Here is a 21,060-nt window from a genome sequence, read left to right as displayed (position 1 = left end):
AGGGACTTCGGAGTTGATGGAGGCATAATATGCCTTCATCCACTCAGATCTGCTGTCAGCAGAGCACAGGGCAGCACTGTGCACGAGCATCCTGTGATTCAGTGTCTCCTCCCTCTGCATGCAGACAATGAACTTCCCTCATAGAGATTCATTGATTCAATTCATCTCTATGAGGAGATGCTTATTGGCCAGGGCTGTGTTTGAATCATGCTGGATCTGCCCCTGATCTGCCTCTTTGTCACTCTCAGGCAATTCTATGGGGAAGCACTGTGATTGGATCAGGCTACCACATGTCAGCAGACTGCTTGTTTTTCTGAGTCTAACAGCATGCAGATTTACAGCTTCAGGCTTGAATACAGTAAGATGTTTACCATATTTATGGAGGCATGAGGGATCCGGGGGGCTAGATGGTGGTAACACTATAGGGTCAGGAATACATGTTTGTGTTCCTGACCCTATAGTGATCCTTTCAGTATGCCTCAACATCATTTCTATGACAAATGAAGACATTTTTAAAATATCTTTCTGCCTGTGGGTTTGTCCCTGAGCAGCATGAAAATTGGGGATCATCATGGCATTTGTAGTTCCACTGCGACTGGTGGGCTGCTTCTATTTTCCCAGATCTCTGCAAAAACTACTAATACACCATAAGTGACTGTACAACTATTACATTACTGTCACCCCAGCTTCTAAAGTCCTTGTTTCATCACACAGCGGCTGTTTATTAAACATTAATAAGTGTCCTCTACGATTTTAGAATGTTCTCTTTCAACAACAGATGATGATGGCCCTTCAGGGGATGTATGAGTAGCCTCTTCTACGATCAGGACCCCTTTTAAAATGATACAGGAAGTTGTAAGACATGGAGCAGCTCTGGATTTCTTAGAGATTTGAAGTAATACATGCATAAAGGCAGACACTACCTATAAATCTTAGGAAATATGTCTTGCCAGGGTGTTTGAAAGTTTTGGAAAGTTTATTTATTTTTTTTATAAATAGCCTTCTGCTACAATCTTACATATTTTGAAATTTGTGGTGACTTTTGGTAAACAGTTGTCCCTTTTTTTCTTTTTTACTTCATTAAAATGAAAACCTTTAATTAAAAATGATACATCATGAAATATTTCCCATTGCCTTTACCTAAGAAATGATTTTGAACTGACCATTGCATGAATTTACCAAAGGAAAAGTGCATTGAAACATTTGTCATTTACAGCTTTGTAGCCTCATGTTCAAAATCGATTAGAAATACTGACCGGTTATATGTTGCAGCCATTATCTGCAAGAAAGCAATTTAAGCTTTAAGTAGTGCTTATGGTGTGAGCAGCTAGACAAAATCCAAATCTCTCACGGTACCCAAAGCTCAGCTGCTTGTCTGACACTCCGATAACATGAAAGTTGCACTTTTTGCGTTATTTATTAAAAGCTGTCCGATTTTGGACATTACTCATTCTCTGTGAGCCCTGGGCTAATTCACTAAGAGCCTTTCATTGCTGTTGGACCGCTTTAGATCGAAAAAGGGGAAAAAAGAAACTCGCAAGGTTTGGAGAGCCCATTGCTCACAGCTGGTCATTGTTGCCCAAGGTTCGACAATACAGAAGTGAAATCAGCGTGGTAACGAAACCCAAGTTTTTGTTTGTCATCCTGCTTAAAATGATTTGACAAAATATTTTTGACCCAAAGGTTCCTTGCTCTATTACTGCTACAATAAAAGTTGCAATTGTTAGGTTGGTTTGTGTGCCTTTTAAAATTGCAACTTTTTGTTTGTTTATTTTAGAAGTAACAATAGTGGTCTGAAGAACGAAAGGTCTATCTGTGTTTCAAAGCCATCTCCGCATAGTGTAAATCCTGCACCTGATCTGCCAGCATTTTTAGTCTTCCCCATACTTTCTCATTTACTATATACTCTTTCACTAATATCTTATTTACTTGCTAGGAAAGGGAAGTGACCACTCCAATCAGCTTTCTGTTTTGTTTTTCTCCCCTCCCGCTTAGGACAACAAATCTCCACTTTATTAAATGTTGATTTTCCATACAATTAGAGCTTATTTACTCAGCTGTTTATTATGGCAGATTGACAATGAAAATTTCACATGTAGAGTGAAATGGCTTTACGATTGCAGAAAATGTAAGATGTAAGTGGGCTAAAATGTACAATTCATACAATAAACACAATAGTATTGGTTTAACCAGTACCTTTTTTTGTTTTGTTTTTTTCCCTTGCGTAGCAGGTTTTTCTTTTGGGTGTAAAACTTAAAATTGTTTTAGTTTTAATATAATATATATTTTCTGATGCTGTAGGGATGATATAAATGTCAACTGTGCTCGACACATTTGTGTTCTCTATTTAATCTTTTTTGACAGTCTAGTGTTGGTTGTAAGCTGCTTTGCAGAAAGAACTAGTAGCTATCCTAGATTAAAGATGCAGTTTTAGAACCGTTCGGATTTAGCTGTTCCATCGCCCCTTTTCCTTTAGTACTTGGCCACTATTTTTAAAAAAATATAGCAGAGACTCGGTAACCAACTAGTCACACAGATTTTGTATTTGAACAAACCGGCTGTTATTATATTGTTCCCTATCACAGGGCTTTATGATGGATTCAAAAGGGCACCTGTTAGTGATGCTTGATATTTGCTTGGCTGAAATATTCAGAACAGATTTTTCTGTTGGTATTGGATTTGGGTATTTTTCGTCCATTCTTTTAAGCAAAACTACAATATGATAATCCAAAGCTGCCATACAGTTTACTTTGTATGTATTTTATGCTGAAATGACCTCTGCTCCCATTTTCCATATTTTTTGCTGTCCGTCACTTGTCTCTGCTGGAGTTTCAGACTAACTTACACTGAGCAGCCACAACATTAAACCTGCCTAATATCGTGTAGGACCCTATTATTCCTGGTTGGATTTGTTATTCCAGTAAATTCCAAAGTTGCTCAATCAGATTGAGATCTGGGAAATTTGGAAGGCAAGGCAACACCTTGAACTCTTTGTCACGTTCCTCAAACCATTCCTGAATAATGTTTTGCAGTGTGCAGGGTGCATTATTCTGCTGAAAAAGGCAACTGCCATTTGTGATCACCATGAAGGCTTGTATGTGGTCTTACAATCTCTATGTAGGTTATTTGAGTCAAAGTAACATCCACATGAATTCCAGGACCCAAGGTTTTCTAGCAGAACATTGCCCAGAGCATAACACTGCCTTCTTCCCACAGTGCATCCTGCTGCCATCTCTCTTTACAGGTAAACCACTCACACGCACGCGGCCATCCACCTGATCAAAAAGAAAATGTGATGCATTAGACTGGGCAATCTTCTTCCATTGCTCCATGGTCCAGTTTTGATGCTCACTTCCCCATATAATGTGCTTTTGGCAGTGGACAGGTCTCATCATGACACTTTGACCTATCTGCGGCTACGCAGGAAGCTGTGATTCACTGTGTGTTCTGACACATTTCTTTCATGGCCAGCGTTACGTTTTTAGGCAGTTTGTACTACAGTAGCTCTTCTGTGTGATTGGAACAGATGGGCTTGTCTTCGCTCTCCGCATACATTGAGTGGGTGCCCATTGCCCTGCCGTTGGTTCACTGATTATCCTTCCTTGCACACTTTTGGTAGGCACTAAGCACTGTATACAAGGAACACTCACAAGACTTGCTGTTTTGGAGATTCTCTTACCCAGTGGTCTAGCCATCACTATTTGCCCCTTGTAAAACTCACTCGGATCTCTTTCCTCTGCCATTTTTTAGGGATGCGCCGAAATATATATATATATTTTTTGTAGTGCATAGTTTAACAGACATGCCTGCATTAACAATTCAGATGATTATATATCACAATGAAAGATAGTAATGATAACATGAAAAGTCAAGAATACTGCACTTGGGACAAGGGAGGAGGGAGAAAAAACACTATGGGACTGGGGACGAGGGGTGAAAACACTCAAAATGAGGGAGCGAAACATTAAGCAGGGGGGACCACTAAAAGAGATGGGGGAAGGGAGGTTTTTCATATTAGATTAAATTAATTCAAAAACTTTTAAAAAGTCATACGGTTTTCAGCCAAGGGCAACCTGAATTTTCGGTTTCAGCCCAGAATTTTCATTTCGGTGCATCCCTACCATTTTTCCGGCTTCCCACACATGAAATTCGAGAAATAACTGTTCACTTTCTGTCTAATATACTCCACCCCGTGACCGGTGCCTTTGTAACAATATAATCTGTTATTTAATTCACCTGTCAGTATTTGTGGTGTCATGGTTGATCAGTGTACACTCGACATGCTGATCACTCGTGCTTTCTAAGATGTTTATCGCCCACCAGCAATGGACACTAGTATTGGACATTTGCTGTATTTTCTCTTGTTTTCATCAGAAATTAAATGTTTTCTTTTTGGAAGAGCTTTTCCCAAAGAGGGAACTGTTTTTTTTTTTTTTTTATTGCTGTCTCTTTCCGCGTTTAATTTAGTCTGCAGTGTCTTCTGCAGTCGGCACATGATGTTCTTAGGTTTTATTTTTATACTGTGAGAGAATTAAAAAGTGATATTAAAGGCAGTAACCTGATCTGCCTGCTGAGTTATTTAGTGTTCATGGGAAACTGAGCAACATGTTTTTTGGACTGAAATATATATATATTTCTTCTGTCCTTTTTCAGCTGATTGCTTTTTTCTGTTCTGTTCTTGTAATTCAGGTCTGACTGCTTTGCAGGTTTGAATGCATCACATTTCCCTTTGCTCACTAATCTCACTTAAATTGCTGCAGAGGTCTTCTCTTGGAATAGGCTAAGGGATTGGTTAAGACAGATCTTTAAATAACAGCACAGAAAAACACAAAGTTTTGCAGGCTCTCCTGAACATAATGTGTTCCTATTTGATGGCTGTGGCATCTTGCTGCCCAGTTAATATTTATTAATAATATATTCAATATTATTTATTAGATTTAACACTCGTTTCTGAATCCACTACTACATTACAGACCTTTTCTGCATATTACAAACTTTTTATGTTCTTGATACCATGAGATGAGTCTCTTTAGAAATTTTTGGAATGTATTAACTGGTCCCACGTGGAGCTTGTTGTCGTGTTAGTGTTATTTTGTACGCCATAATAAGTTTAGCTGGGATTACCACTTGTGATGTCGCAGCCAATCAGAGCCTTTGGTATGAAGAGTAGCTCCCAGCATTCCACTGTGCAAGGATGTATGTTCTGAATGTGTAGACTTTTATTAAAATGCTTTGTTACATAGACTTTCTGATGAGAGATCTGCTTTGGTCCTTTCTGGAGCAGAAACATTGCGTTTATTACCTTTGATTACTGGTCCTTTGCTGAAGCTTAGGAAAATGTTACTAACACTTGATCTTCTCTCTTTCAGGAAAAATAACTCATTGCCCATGAGAAGTTCTTCACTCTTTCATGATCTGTGACCAGCTGGCTGCCATAATGGGTAGGTTTATATCTGTATAATGTGATACATGAACAACTCTTTGGATTGATTCCATAGTTCTGCATTGGATTGCTACCAAACTGATTTTTTTTTTTTTTTTTTACAAAGGATAGTGAAAAATAAAATCTGTATAGCCCTTGCAATACACAATTATAAGACAATGCCAAACTCAATATTCATACTCTGCACAAGATATCCTTGAAGGGGCTAAACCATAGATAATGATTATATCAAAATATCATTGTGTTTATCAAACATATCTCGTACATTAAACTTTACTACAACATTTTCCTACTTAAAATGAAATCCAATATTCGTATTGCTATATTGTTGTTCTTATCCTCAATGATTTTTGAAAGTAAAGAAGCATCTCATTTAATCTGGCATTTGTAGTCTATACAGGAAAACTTAAAGGGACACTATACTCATCAGGACAACTTCAGCTTAATGTAGTTTTGGTTTGCATAGTCAGTCCATGCAGGCATTTTCATGTAACCTCTGCCTTTTCAGAGAACAACGTGCAGCAGTGATGTTCAGCGTCTAGACACTGAACATTCCTCATAAGGATGCATTGATTACATTTCTATAAGGAAATGCTGATTGGCCAGTGGGGTGTTTGGCTCCACCCCACCTCCTTGGCTGAGATAATCAGAATTGACAATCTCCGCCAACCCAATGCTTTACTTTGGGGGTGGAGCCAGCGCTGGTGCACCCGCATTGCGCTGGAAAAAAGGTATGTCTTCTACATTTTTAAGTGGGTGTCAGGGGCTAGCAGGGCTTTTTTAGCACTATAATGTCAGGAATCTATGTTTGTGTTCCTAACCCTATAGTGTTCCTATAGCTATATAAGTGTGCAGAGGTTGATACCGGAGAAACTGACGGAAGCCAAGCACAGAGAGATGGACACAGGTTTCTTCAGGAAGGAAGAGATTCTTTATTCGGTTCACCGATCGGGACTCAGAGGGACTAATGTCACCAAAATACAGCAAGTTCTGAGCCCCGGACAATAGTGCAGGCTCCTTGTATAGGCACATAACTCCTCCCATATTAAGCTCCACCCGCACATTCTCTTGACCAATCAATACAAATAAGAATTAACTTCCTGCTTGACCGCATGGCCTGTCCAGCACAATGGAGGAGGGGAATACTACATCCTGTATTCTCGCACATGCTCCGTACACTACTGATCGTATCTTGCCTCGTGCAACCAACTGATCGATACGTCAGCATATGCACGTACACATGCCACGTGGTAATCTCGGCCTACTAAATTTATTTTTACCGAGATTCCACCACATTCCCCCCTTTGATGCCTCTTGATATTTCACAATTACTTGAGGCATCACTTAACCTTGGTTTGCATACACCGCAAGTTACCATGAACCAGACCAGACTTGTCTATGATGTGAATCTTCAACACTCATCTTCCTGCATTGGTTCTCCCTGATCTAGAGCCTTATATTTATAATTTGACATTATTTGTGCAGCAGCCTTCCTCTCTGCTATATTTTCTATCAGGCTTTGCACAGATCTAACTACTAAGGGTATAAGACATGGCAGGAGTAGACACAACATTAAAATCAGTAGGACTCCACCTACCAATGCCTTAAGCCCTCCAAACTGCTCATACCAGCTACCAAACCAACTACTTGGATTGTACCCTTTCCATACCTGAGTAGGCACATGTGCTAGTTTAACCATATGGCTAGTAAGCTCAGCTATTGCTTGCCCTTCGTCATCTATTTGAAGACAGCATTTGCTCAGGTTAAACTTCCCACATACACCTCCCTCTACTGCCAATAGATAATCCAAGGCTAATCTATTTTGGTATACTGCTGTCCTCATCCTGGTATTATGCTTCGCTAGAAGATTGAGCGCTTGTGAGGTCTCATTAGTAATAATCTCAACCACCGCCTGTAATCTTATAATACGGTTGAGCATATAAATTGGGGTTCTATAACCAAAGGTACCATCCTCTGCCCACGTGGCTGGCCCATAGTAATCTATAATACGCTGGGGAGGCCATTCATCATCTTCCCAGGCGCCTATCTCTATGGGTCCCCTTTTCTTCCTATGATTCACATCATACACTTTAACACCTAAAGTCTCACCTGTTTCGATAGGTAACAAGAAGAAGGATGGTTTGAGCATACCCAACACACATGCCCCTTCCCAGTCCTGTGGCAACTCCGAATAGGCTTTCTTACCACAGATCCAGTACAAATTTGCTGGGGCTCTCCAACTAGATGTGATGGATAAATCAAACCATACATCCTTTAAATTGGCGTATCTTGCAAACGGGTTAGATGGTTCTGAGACATTTGAAGCCGACCACCAAGTTGTATTCTTTGTATCATCATCATCATAAGCTTTTTGCCCTAGACAAGTTAATTCTCCTACAGAAGTATTATACATCATTCCTTTCCTCGCTATGCAAACATAACCTATGATGGAGGTCTTTAATCTCCACTCAGATTTACCTCTAACACTCATATGATAATCGGCTTGTGAAGATATTAATTGGTCAACTGCCTCAGAACCGGACATTACCTCCTTTGCTTCCCAAGGCCATTGGTCTCCCATGTTAGTACCTCCACACACATAGCAGTTGGTAACATTAAGACTACCGGCAATACTTTCAGCTAAATCAATAAACAGGTTTTTAGCATTATGGGGGATCTTATTATCTATACTCATTTCTTCATAGAAGGAATGGTATACCTGATGGGTTTGGGAGGTTACTGTATCAGTCTCTATCCCTATAAACAATACTGTCCCAGGGTCTAAACCCGTCCCATATATTTGAAACCCAAATAAATTACCATATTTATCTAAGAACTTGACGGGGTTATTTATAAGTATATGGACTGGATTGCATTCCATGGACTTACAGTATGGATTGGTAGGCAACTTAGTCACAATCATGTCCTTGTCTGCTGTCTGTCCCCAAGTTGCCCACCCCACACAAGACCAATATGGGCAAAAGTTATAATCTCTATTTGGGCATCTAGGACTCACATACTTATTTTTACTACTGGGACAAATATATTTATCGTTAGACCCATACGTTCTCTCCAATCTAAGATCCCCACATACATTCCACGGCTTTCTACCACCTGATATCGCCTTACACGCATCAAATAGCAGAACACCCGAAGAATATACGGATTCTAATACCGTTTTGTTAATTAGGGTCCCCTGAGGACCTCCATTCCTGAGAGTCAACCAAATTGTACGGGGTTGATACTCTGGACTGAAGCACTTAGGTTCTCCTACTCCTAAATGGCATACACTATATTCTATATTTAAGTATCTACATCTTGATACATCTCCTTTACACTCGTATTGCGAATGCCAAATTAGGGTCTGGGAAATATGATTACCTGTTCTTGTAGTCTTAATGCATACCTCACAGCTAGGAGTGTCGGTACCTCTACCTTCCTGAATATAAAAATACACATATAAAAACATTATCAAAAACACATCTTTCGTCGTCATCCTCAGTCTTCGTCCGTGCGATGGCACCTCAGCTTCCAGGATGTAAGGGCTGCAGGGAATGGAGTTCTGCTCGTCTTCACAGGGGTCCCTTCGAGACTTTTCCTGACTTATACACTACACGTCGGTGAGCGGACAGGCTTTATTATGGCCTTCTCACTCACTTACCAATCCCTGAAACAATAAAATTTGTAATCCACAAGGTTCCTCGTCACTCCGACTGAGTCGTGCGCTTTAACCGGATCTTGCAGGGATTCTCTGGATCTGCTGTAGCTTGCCAAGAATCGACTGCTGCTGGTTTAACCCTGGAGTGATGTATCCACGGAGTCACTTCGGCCACTTTTATCGCGTATGAATTTATCCAGATAGGATTGAATGTTCTTCTTAGCCTTCTGCGGGATGTGATATTGTCTTAGGCTCACTGGATAAACCCCAAGTTTTAGTTCGATTTTAATAGGTGGAATATTGCGGGCCAGTCCTGGTGGGTTGTTCTCTGCCCAAACTCCTGGTATGTTGAATAAGGATTCATCACTCCTAGGGTTTTGGCTAGTCAACGCTGTATAAAGTCGCCACTCTTCTTCCTTTGGTACGGATAATGTCATAATACCTGAAGGTCCATTAAACTTTGGATGTTGTTCCGTTTGGTAGGAACGTAATCTGCGCTTGTAAGATCACGTCCCAGCAATTGGACTGGACATTCAGGCATGTAAAGGAATTGATGTTTTACTACGTGGCCTCCCAATGTACAGAGTCGACTTTTAAGAACCGGTTTTGCAGCACTTCTTCCAGTTGCTCCTATCACGGTAATAGTTCTTCCAGATGGAGGAGCAACTAGGTTAGTCACCACTGAATGTTCAGCACCAGTGTCGATCATGAATGCACTCCTTTTTCCCCCTATTGATACATCGACCATAGGCTCCGCTCGACCAAGGGGGATGGAGCCCGGTCGGTATCAATAGTCCTCCATGACCGTGTCAGCCAATCCTACGAAGTCCCTACCTTCTCTATCGCGGGACCTTTGCGCTGCGGGATAATACCTGTCTTCTCTTACACTTCCTCTGTTTCCATTACTTCCTCTATTACCATTACTTCCTCCGGGGCCTCCTCTACCTTTCGCTCTGCCTCTAAAGTTCCCATAACCTGCCCTGGGTGGGTCTCTCTCGTACTGCTCTCTTTGCGGACACTCGCTTCTCCAATGCCCTTCTTCTCTGCAATACGCGCACTGATTCCTACTCAAGGGCTCCCTATTCCACCTACTATCGCCTCTATCTGGGCCCCGTCTATCTACGCCTGCGATCGCTACCGCTAGCATATCAGCCTTTTTACGCATCTTGCGCTCTTCCTCTTTCTTACTTTCTGATTCCCTATTCATGTACACCTTATTCGCTACCTCCATTAGTTGGGTGATGGACATACCTGCAAACCCTTCTAACTTCTGTAGCTTGCGCTTAATATCTCCGTAAGCTTGGCTGACAAAGGCGGAGTTCACCATTCGGGAATTGTCTGCGTCTTCCGGATTAAAGGGGGTATACAAGCGGTACGCCTCCAATAATCGGTCATAAAAGACACTGGGCGCTTCATCACTTTTCTGAATCACCTCAACTGTCTTCGACATATTAATGGCTTTCTTCCCTCCGGCTTTCATGCCAGCAATTATAGCGTCTCTATAGGCTTTTAGTTGAACCATATCTGCGCCATTAACATTCCAGTCGGGATTGGTGTTAGGATAATGTGTTGCGGCCCATGCTGCTGGATTGGCTTGATTTAAAGTACGGGCTTCATCCTCTAGCGCTTTAATGGCCGCTTGATTAATCCTTGTCCTTTCCTCATTATTAAACAAAGTCATTAATAACTGCTGGCAATCAGCCCATGTCGGATTATGTGTCTGAACTATCGAGGTGAACAGATCGGTCATAGCTTGTGGTTTCTCAGTGTACGAGGAATTGTGGGTCTTCCAATTCAAGAGATCGGTAGTCGTGAACGGGACATATACGAAGACTGGGTCAGCATATACCATTTGACCTGTGGCATCGAGATAGGCTGACCCAGGATTCAGACGAAGAGGCATCTGGTAATGTTTGGGTCGTTGGGTACCGGTGAGTTGTCGGGTTAGTATAGGGCTACGTGGAGGGGCGTCGGTTAGAGGTTCCGGTCGGGGGGTAGTAAGACATGAGGATGTAGAAGCTTGATTTTGGGGAAGGTCGGTAAATAGAATATTCCGAGCCGAGCTAGAAGAAGCTTGACCGGAAGTTTGAAATGGCGCCAAATCAGGATAATCGGATCTAACGGGGGTTGGTTCCGGAAGGGGAGGTTTAGTACGACGGGGGGTGGATTCTGAACTGGAGGAGGAAGCGGAAGCGGATGGGGACAATGGGGGAAGGGGTGTAGAACTTCCTGTACTCGTATCACTTCCTTCTACAGGGAAGTAAGGGGGCGGCAAAGGGATCTCGGACTCAGGGGGCGTGTCCAAAATGGGCCTAACCATAGTCCTAGTGGACAAACAAGTCCTGGCCACCATGAGGCGACATTGCTCCTCGTGGCATATCCGAATCCATCTTGGCGAGTCGTTTACGGCCTGTCTCCAACAATCAATATATGGAAACTGTCCGTAAAGTTCAGGCCTACCTGATACAGCCACGTGTACACGCTGTACCAGAGTTGGATCCAAACTGCCACGTGGCGGCCATGCCGCAACCAAAGTAGGCCACTCCCTAGTGCACAAAGTGACCAAACGTACAGGGGACATTTTAACCCCAAAATCACATGTTGTAAATCCCTTTTTAAAATTCTTTACCATACAACCTAAGGGATCCAAAATCGTCGACTCCGACGCGCCCATACTTATCAATGGAGCATCGTTGACAACGAATACTATGCACACGTTCTATTCAACAGTCACACCCGTTTCTTCCGGCAACAGCACCACGTGGTACAGTTACCAAGTGAAACGTACACAATAACACAATAAACACTCAGGGAATTCCCGTACACACACAGCTGTTACACCAGTCACTAAATAATCAATATTATGCCTGTGGCGAAACCAACCTCGCCACTGGGCCCTGGAGAAGCCTGTTTGCTAGCCTCCTACCTGCTGACTATGGCCCCTGGGTTATTTGGGGCATATTGTACTTTATATTGCTGCTACTGGCCCTTTAAAATCAGCGATGGACATATTGGGACTTTTGGGACTACTGTCCCTTTAAGACTGTGGAGCATATTCCAGTATACTGCCTTTAATATTACATATGTATTTATGTGTTGAGTTTAACCTGGGATATGTATGCAGCATTCATCTGATTGTTCGGTAGAATCACTCCATTCATTATATTGAGTGAAACTACCGAACAACCAGACCACCCAGGAATAAGTGTGCCTCCAATTACAGTTTGCAACAATGTTGCAAACGGGTAATTGGCAATCAGTGTAATGTATTCTTTGTCCTCTGGGTGGCCGCCATTCGGGAAACAAACACGTGCCCATTGGCGAAACTATACAGTCACCCACGCTATAATTCTCTATATATGAATTACCCGTCTATAACACACCCCAGCAACATCGTCTTTTACAAACAGCGGTTACAGTACGGTTAGCATTGGTCAAAGCACAATTTAAGGTCACAATACAATTATTAGTGGTTATGGTGTTAAACATGCAATAGACGACAATGATTAGTACTTATATACAGTGTCAGTAAATATACAGGGTTATGGTACCGTGCACTATAATACAGCAACACACTATTAACACTCTCGCTAGACGGCTGAGCTCGCGCTATCTAACAAGATATACACTTTACTAACAATCTTTAACACATATACAATCCCAACTAAACTATTGGCCAGTACCTTGATGGACTACCTAAAACTATCTACATCCGTTTTGGTTAGCCACACTGCCCAAGCACCACATATAGCGAACTAGAGGGCGGAATTTACAACAGAACCCTTTTAGTCTTTCTACTCTATCAATAGTCTAGTGGGTTCCAAATTTACACGCCTTCCCACTTAGCCAAGATAGGTTGAGGTACCACGTGAGTGGTTTCAACCAATTGCTACTATTATTCATTTTTTATTTTTGTAAACCATCTGCACTATATTCTCTCTTTTTGTTGTTTTACTTTGTATGTACATTTGGACACATTGTATCACTATGTTGGAGGGGTGAGTATACCCCCTCATTATTTATATTAATATTCATTATAGCGCTCCACTTGCTGGTATATTGTTTATACCTTTTTATTCTTATAAAGATAGGTTGAGATCTAGCAAACGATAATGTACATCAGAGTCTGCTTAGTCTCCCGGTCCTTCCGACCTAGCGAACGAATTGTACACCCTAGAACGCTAGTCTAGACAAGACACCGGTGTCCGGCTAGGGCTATTTACACAGAACCCCGCCTGACTCCAAACCAAATCAAACGGTCTTACTAAAGAGCGTTCGATTGAGCGGTGCGCCTTCGCTCCTTCCCTCCGACAGAGGGGACAGATTCCATACACAGATTTAAACCCCTTATGGGCCTACCGCACAATCGGTATACCCCTAGTGGGTCCGCCATCTAAAACAGCGGTCGTCTTACCTCCTCGTTCCTGAACCTGAGTTCACACTCATCGACGGGGACACCCCAGCACTTCTTACGTAGAGGCCGATGATCTCCTGGACAACAGACCAGTGGCGCCGAGACGAAGGGAGGTCCACGCAGAAGTTCAGGGGTGCAGCCGTAGAGAACGTGGGCAAAGATAGACAGTCTCACGCCTCTGCCTCTCCGCTACCGTTGAACGATGAGCTTCCCGGCCAATGCACCAAATGATACCGGAGAAACTGACGGAAGCCAAGCACAGAGAGATGGACACAGGTTTCTTCAGGAAGGAAGAGATTCTTTATTCGGTTCACCGATCGGGACTCAGAGGGACTAATGTCACCAAAATACAGCAAGTTCTGAGCCCCGGACAATAGTGCAGGCTCCTTATATGGGGCTCCTCCCATATTAAGCTCCTCCCATATTAAGGCGCATAACTCCTCCCATATTAAGCTCCACCCGCACATTCTCTTGACCAATCAATACAAATAAGAATTAACTTCCTGCTTGACCGCATGGCCTGTCCAGCACAATGGAGGAGGGGAATACTACATCCTGTATTCTCGCACATGCTCCGTACACTACTGATCGTATCTTGCCTCGTGCAACCAACTGATCGATACGTCAGCATATGCACGTACACATGCCACGTGGTAATCTCTGCCTACTAAATTTATTTTTACCGAGATTCCACCACAAGGTAACCTCTGAAAATATTTGGTGGGTTTTTTTTGTGTCCCATTTTTTTAATTCATGAAGCAAGAGAATGCCATGCACATGCTTTGTCCTTTCAGTCGTGTGTTCCGGCTAGCCAAGCTCTTGTAGCCTGTCTTTACTCATCCACTTTGGATGAATAGTGTGGAAGTAAAACAAGAGGATGGATTGTTGGTGCTGGAAGTTTGTCAAAACTCTCAACTGGTTTTCCAAATTCCAGTGTGACTGCACCCAAAACCTCTTTGAACCAAAACTCATTAGAAGGAACTGTAATGTTTAAGATGCTGAGAGCGCTCCTTTTATTTAAAATAAAAAAGGCATTTAAGAACGTTGTTCCAAATTGTACAGATCAGCTGCTGTGTCGCACTAGTTGTCGTTGTAGTGTACAGATACGCTACTAAGGCAGCCACCAAGCTTGTTATTTGTGAGTAACTGGTGTCATGGCTAGTCATAACACATTTTTGGCTAGTGCAGTCTACACAAAAATATTGTTCACCAAATACCTCCATGTCCCAGTTGCCTGACGTGCACCCTTTAAGCCTCAGTGTTGCTGAATTGTACTCTCCTTGAATAATGAAATGGTTAAAGTATTGCATACAATGGGCACTCCACGCTGTGTTAGTGTCTGCCATAACCACAGCCATGACCTTGAAGTGATCTGATTGTTCACGCAGAGCAAATAAACACACAGAGGGATTCGCTGGACAAACACATGATGTCATGTCTCGTTCTAGGCATTGTAAGGTTGGATTAGACGACTAATTCACACATGTCCGCTACACCTGAAGATGAGCTTTTTTTTTTTTTTTTTTTTTTTTTTACACCTGTTCCTGCCTGTATGCTGTGTGATGGGGGATACAGACTGGTGGCTGTTGTATGGTTAACACGCTGTGCTTTTAGTTAATTAACTGGGATTTTCTTTCACTAATTAGCCAAGCCTTAATGTTTAGCTTTGCGAATCCCTAGAGGATCCTGCATCGCTCATTTAGGTGATTTGGAAGCTGTTCTGGGTTTTACAGGATCGCACTGGAGGATTTGAAAGGTCCTTGGTGATAGCTGTTAGTGTGATGTGCTTTGTGTTTTGTTTCATCTCTGTAGCAGGATAAACATTGTATAAGATATAATGCTGAGCCTTTCTCCCCTTCCACAGTGTACTAACATTCTCAGAGAGAGTTTAACCCCTTAAGGACACATGACGTGTGACATGTCATGATTCCCTTTTATTCCAGAAGTTTGGTCCTTAAGGGGTTAACCTGGATCTTTAACCCCTTTTTACTCTGTCACTGGACTAAATTGATATACATTTATATAAATGAAGCAATGACTTGCAGCTAAACAGATTGCATGTTATAATTACCCAGAATTCTTGTCTGTATGTTGAGACTCGGTGAGACTAGTATTTGCTCCTGTATGTCCAACAAAGTTAATTTTGTGTCTATTTTTTATGCATTAAGGGATTTCAAACACTCCCAGACAAACCATAGGATCTAGGGGATTCCAATAATGGTGTGAATTGCAGAAATCAACCCTTTTTATTTGTTTCCACTTGGTTGCATGGATCACACATATATAACCATAATTCCCTCTCCTGCCCCGCCAGCTCCTGGAGTTACGAATGTGAGTGTTGAGTATGTTTTGACACCATTATTGTGTTTCTTGAAATAATGCAGTAAAGGTAAAGAAATCTCTTGGTGCCCTAAACTAGACCCCATTCCAGCACTGTATGTAGCCCGTGCTTCATCCCTTAGTTACACTGCAGTGCATGCTGGGTGGGTGAGACTCTGTTATAAAACATTTAGCTATTCCACGTACATTGTGTTTACCTTTCCTCCTCTCCATTCTCTATAGATGAGCAGCAAGCGCTGAACTCCATCATGCAGGACTTGGCTGAACTGCACAAAGCTAGCAGACCTGCTATAGTCCTGCAGGAAACGGCCGTCTCCAAGTCCACGTCTCCTAAGAAGCAGGTAAGCCATGACACAAGCTGCGCTACATTGTGGCATCATCCACTGGTTGGTATCTCTCTGATAAAGGTCGTTGCAAGTCCAATGGCTTAATACATGTTCCGATATTGCTGTTTGTGGAACCCCAGATGTTTATGAACTAATGCCTTGTGATGTTCTGCCAGCCTTGAGCATTATGGGAGATGTAGTATACAAACAGCTGTGTTGCCAGGTTTAGCCATTGCTGGTCTATGCTCTCAGTGACCCCTTTCTCGCCCCTTTCTGAAACATTGAAAGGGAATGCCGAGGTTGAAGTGCTTTTGGCTGCAGAGCTCTGTTTCTCCTACCGGTTTATTCTCTATAATTGCTTGTTTCTGCCTGTATAGTGGTGATTGTGCTCCATCTCCCATATTATCAGCCAGTTGCTGGAGGATGCAGTCAAGTCACATCTGGTAACTGGCAGACAGGCCTTGTCTTTAGGTGCCAACATTGCTTGGCAGATGTGTTCTTTGTGCCTTTTGGACACAATCCTTTTGAACATGTTATGCTTTTTCAAGTACCATTAAGTTTAAAAATAACCTTTTTCCTTTATTTTTCTTCTTCTTCTATAATGGTGTGAAAATGCCAAGTAGTGCTGTTTTTAAGGTACAGTACATGCCATAATTCCCTGTTTGTGTCCTGCCGTCTGTTACTGCTGTGAGACACGTAGTCAGTAGTGGAGAACTATCTTGGTTCCCTCTGATCAAAATCACGACAGCCTCCTTATTTCTTCTGATCTAGCTGAAAGGATGCATTTAGTATTAGCGGGTGAAATCTGTAGTGGACCATAAAGGTAGTAAATTGCATATATAGTATTGCACGTGGCGTTATTTATATATTCCCACTATTCAGGGCATATTGAAGAACCTCTTGCTTATTTTTATTGGTAATGTGATTTTAAAAATGGAATTTGGAAGAAAATATATTCAGTTTAGCAGATTGATTGCTGGTAGATGTTTTTTTTTTTAAGTTTATGATTTTTTGAAGACTCTTCTGTTAATTTAAACATGAGTTAAAATGTTGCGTTTTGATATTAATGATATGTTGGGAAAGCAGTGAAACGGATGGACGTATCGTTATGTTAATTAAAGGGGGAGATACCGAAATTGGGAAAGATGCGATCATTCACTTTGGCCAACAGCTTGAGGGGGAATCTATATTAAAATGTTCATATCTTGGCTGAGAAGCAGATCAGGGTCCAGTCTATTGTTCAGGGATATTTATTTAGTGTTAGAGAGAAGCGATTGTTTTATGTTTCCGTAGGTGTTCTATGGTAACCTACTTTTTTTGTTGAGATTTTTTTTTACCCTTTTAGTTTTTTTTCTTCTAATATTGGATATTTATTATTGTTTTTGATCGTGTCTTCTTTTGGTTTTCTCATAGTTGATATTGCTGGTAGTTTGTTTATTCTCTCTGGCTGGACACAATTAATCTCTTATGGCACCGGCCAGTTTTAAATGTTCATAGAAAGGACATATCATGAAATGGAACACATGTAAAAATGACATGATCTTTTACATGACCCAAATTGTGGACATTGTAACTTTTCCTTTTGTTCTGGTTTTCTCATTCATACAGAATGATGTGCGTGTTAAATTTGAACATCGAGGTGAAAAAAGGCAAGTAGTAATTTGAGATTTTACCTTTTTTGTTGAAATTATACCCAAATGTTTGTACGGTAGAATAAAATATATAATGGTGAAGTAAAAAAAGATTATACATTTTCTATATATTAGTGAGTTAACCTTCCCCTCATCTTCCATGCACAAACTGCAGTATTTGTAAACAAAAAATGGATCTGACATTGTAAATGTGTGAGTAATAACATTTAGTCATTGTGCTGGTTGAGTTTAAACTACACATTGTAATGGCAAATCTATAGATTAACGTTCTCCCTGCTTTGTGTCCACTCGTCTTCTCTCTTTGTGCTGAGAACGTAACACAGGGCTTGACAAATTTTGTTTGGAATCTAGGAGCCAGCTAAAAATAGTTAGCCAATTTTTTTTAAGGAACACTATAGTCACCAGTACCACTACAGATTAATGTAGTTGTTCTGGTGCCAATAGCCTGTCCCTGTAGCCGTTTCAATGTAAACGCTGCCTTTTCAGAGAAAAGGCAGCGTTTACATTTCTGCCTACTAAAACCTCTAGTGACAGTCACTCAGACAGCCACTAAAGAGTCGTGTGTCAGTGCTCTGCATGGAGGCGCTGAATGTTACACATAGAGAACATGCGTAATAAAAGCATTGGCTTAGCTGAGATCATTAGGAAACCAGCCCGGCGTGGGTAAAAAGGTAAGTAAAAACCTCAATCGTATGATCGGAGGGGGACAGGTACCTAAACAGACACACACTCTCTGACAGACATACACATGCACACATACACACACACACACACACACGCCCGCACACGCGCAGACATACACACACACACACACACACACACTTTCTCTAACACTTACAAATTTATATTTTTAATTCTAATCCACCCAGCCTCCCTACTTTTGGGAGAGCTGAGTGGACTTTCCCTGGGGGTCCAGTGGGGCTGCTATTCCTGTGTGCGAGAGAGCAGTGATCTTCCTGCAGCTCCTCTCTGCGCTCTCACACTATCTGCAGTGATGCTGGGGGGGCTGGAATTACGTCATATGCCGACTCCCGGCATCACTACAGAACATAAGGGAGCACATAGGAGCTGCAGGAAGATCATTGCTCCCTCGCGCACTGCCCCAGCCTGCCGCCTCAATGCTCTCCAGGGCGGGCGGCTACATGCTTCCTGAGCTGACCACCTCCATACAACCCAGGGCGGAAGGCTACAACACTCCCTGAACCGGCCGCCTCAAAGCTCCCACATGCAGGCAGCCAGACGGCTCCATTGTTTGCCCAGCCGGCCAATTTAGGTAAAAGGCTGACAAATCCCAGACGCCAGGGTAAAATTTCTAGTCGACATGGCGACCGGGTGCCTGGGATTTGTCGAGCCCCGACGTAACAAATGGCTGCACACAGTGCATCATATAATGTCGTGCCTACTAGGACTGATTTTGTTTTCTTGTGTGCATACATTCTGTAAGCTTCAACTTGGCCAGACTGCTAGCAGTAACTATCACATTATTGACAAAATATGATTTAATTTTATATAGCAGCTTAGGTTTGTGAGCTATGGTTTATTGGTTATACGCACTAGGAGTGTGCTTCAGGTTTTGTTGTTATAAGATCACCGTGAAAAGGTGTCAATTTGGGATGGTGCCCATCTTCAGTGTGCTCCAAAGCTTAGATCGCAGGTATATAAATAATTTTAAAAAAAATTCTAACTTTGCTATTAATTCAAAAAAACACTGCAACTTCAGTGATATAAGTGCTGCATAACGTCCTCTGTCACACAGGGGTTAAGGCAATGCACCCCCTGGAGTCCATTTAGGTAATTTAAACTTTTTAATGTATATGTACTACTCCTCCAGTATACTCTTGCCCCACTCTTTTTCTGTCTCCAAGGCGTATTGGTATAATAGTTATGTTGATGAAACTCGTAAGTCCCGTGACAGTGACCAAAGGTTACTTGTAATACCCTGCAATCTTCTCCTCTCACCACTTACACAAAAATGTTCGGGAATGCTTTTATTCTTCAATAAAACCGGCAATAAATAGTTAAAAAAAAAAAAAAGTGCCTTTCTTATGAATTCTGGGGAAATACTAGGCTGTGTGTTACACACATAGGAAATAACACCAGGTCTCGCTTTACATGGCTCGCTGGGGTTTTGCTAATCTTAGATCAATAACGATCAATAATAAAACATGGTTCTAGCAAGTTTCCTGCAGCTTGAAGTGCTCACTGCCTGTTTATTGGCTCCATACACTTTTTACTCATCCATTTCTCAGTTTTTAACACTTTACATAAAGGTAACTTTTCACGGTTGATATTTGGGGATTTTGTGTTGAATTTTAGTATAGGGGAATGTTGGGTTTGTTTGACTGGTTATATACAATGTACATGTACAACAGTAGTGATAACCTATAATTATATTACCTGCAAACCCCATAAAATATGTTTGCAAGAGTTTTTTATTTTTTGAAATAATTTTTGTAAAGCAAAAAAAAATAGCAGTAGAAATATATTATTATTATTATTATTAGTTACATAGCGCCAGCTTATTCCGCAGCGCTTTACAATAAATCTATAATTCCTCTTCACTTGTTGTCAGCCCCTTTCTGTGTCATATAGCCTCTATTTATACGAATGATCCATTACAAGGCGCCCTCAGAGGTTTACGTATATATTTGTAGATCTGCTTTATTGTGCTTTGTCTTAGATCGCATATTTCTGGCTTAAAGTTTGGCACCGTGGCAAGCATGTATTTCCCCAATGTAGAATGCCTTCTCTCTGTATAATTTATTTGCAGAATCCTACAGTTCCCGCGACCAGTGATGCTTCAAGACCTTTTTGCAAAGGCGAAGGTTGCATTTGGGCAATGTATGGACCTACATTACAGCAATAACGAGGTAACTCTTTAGCTGATCCATGAACGGCCGAAGCATGTAGCAATGGGACATTCTTATTTGGGAATGTGAAAATCATTACTTTTTTTTCTCCCCACAGTTCCCCATCATTTGTGAATCCCATGAAAAAAAAATCATATGATTCATTTTGTGTATTTATTTTTTTCTTTCTATTAAGTTAATCAAACTTTTCTATATTCCTTTAACTTCATCTATAAGAATTCCAGAAACCAGATGGAAAATATATTTTGCATTTTATTTTTACTACAGTAGGTCATTACATACGTTGAGTGGCCTTATTCGTGTGATAACTCTTGTGATAGTTTTTGTTTGGTAGACTCTATTTTGACTCTAGGAATA

At 41.5% G+C, this 21,060-nt stretch overlaps 1 protein-coding gene across 1 annotated transcript in view; it reads left to right on the top strand.

Annotated features, from left to right (window-relative positions):
• The window catches only part of MAP3K2 (mitogen-activated protein kinase kinase kinase 2), a 40,191-nt gene that overhangs the window by 4,444 nt on the left and 14,687 nt on the right, over positions 1-21,060 (top strand). The window contains exons 2-5 of the mRNA XM_063428538.1: positions 5,370-5,441; positions 16,078-16,196; positions 17,790-17,830; positions 20,604-20,703. Of these exons, the coding sequence (XP_063284608.1) occupies positions 5,411-5,441; positions 16,078-16,196; positions 17,790-17,830; positions 20,604-20,703 (291 nt within the window). The 5' untranslated portion in view covers positions 5,370-5,410. The remainder of the gene's footprint in view (positions 1-5,369; positions 5,442-16,077; positions 16,197-17,789; positions 17,831-20,603; positions 20,704-21,060) is intronic.

The sequence above is a fragment of the Pelobates fuscus genome, chromosome 8 (assembly GCF_036172605.1).
Source record: "Pelobates fuscus isolate aPelFus1 chromosome 8, aPelFus1.pri, whole genome shotgun sequence".
Classification (NCBI taxonomy): domain Eukaryota; kingdom Metazoa; phylum Chordata; class Amphibia; order Anura; family Pelobatidae; genus Pelobates; species Pelobates fuscus.
This window is presented reverse-complemented; position numbering and strand designations above follow the sequence as displayed.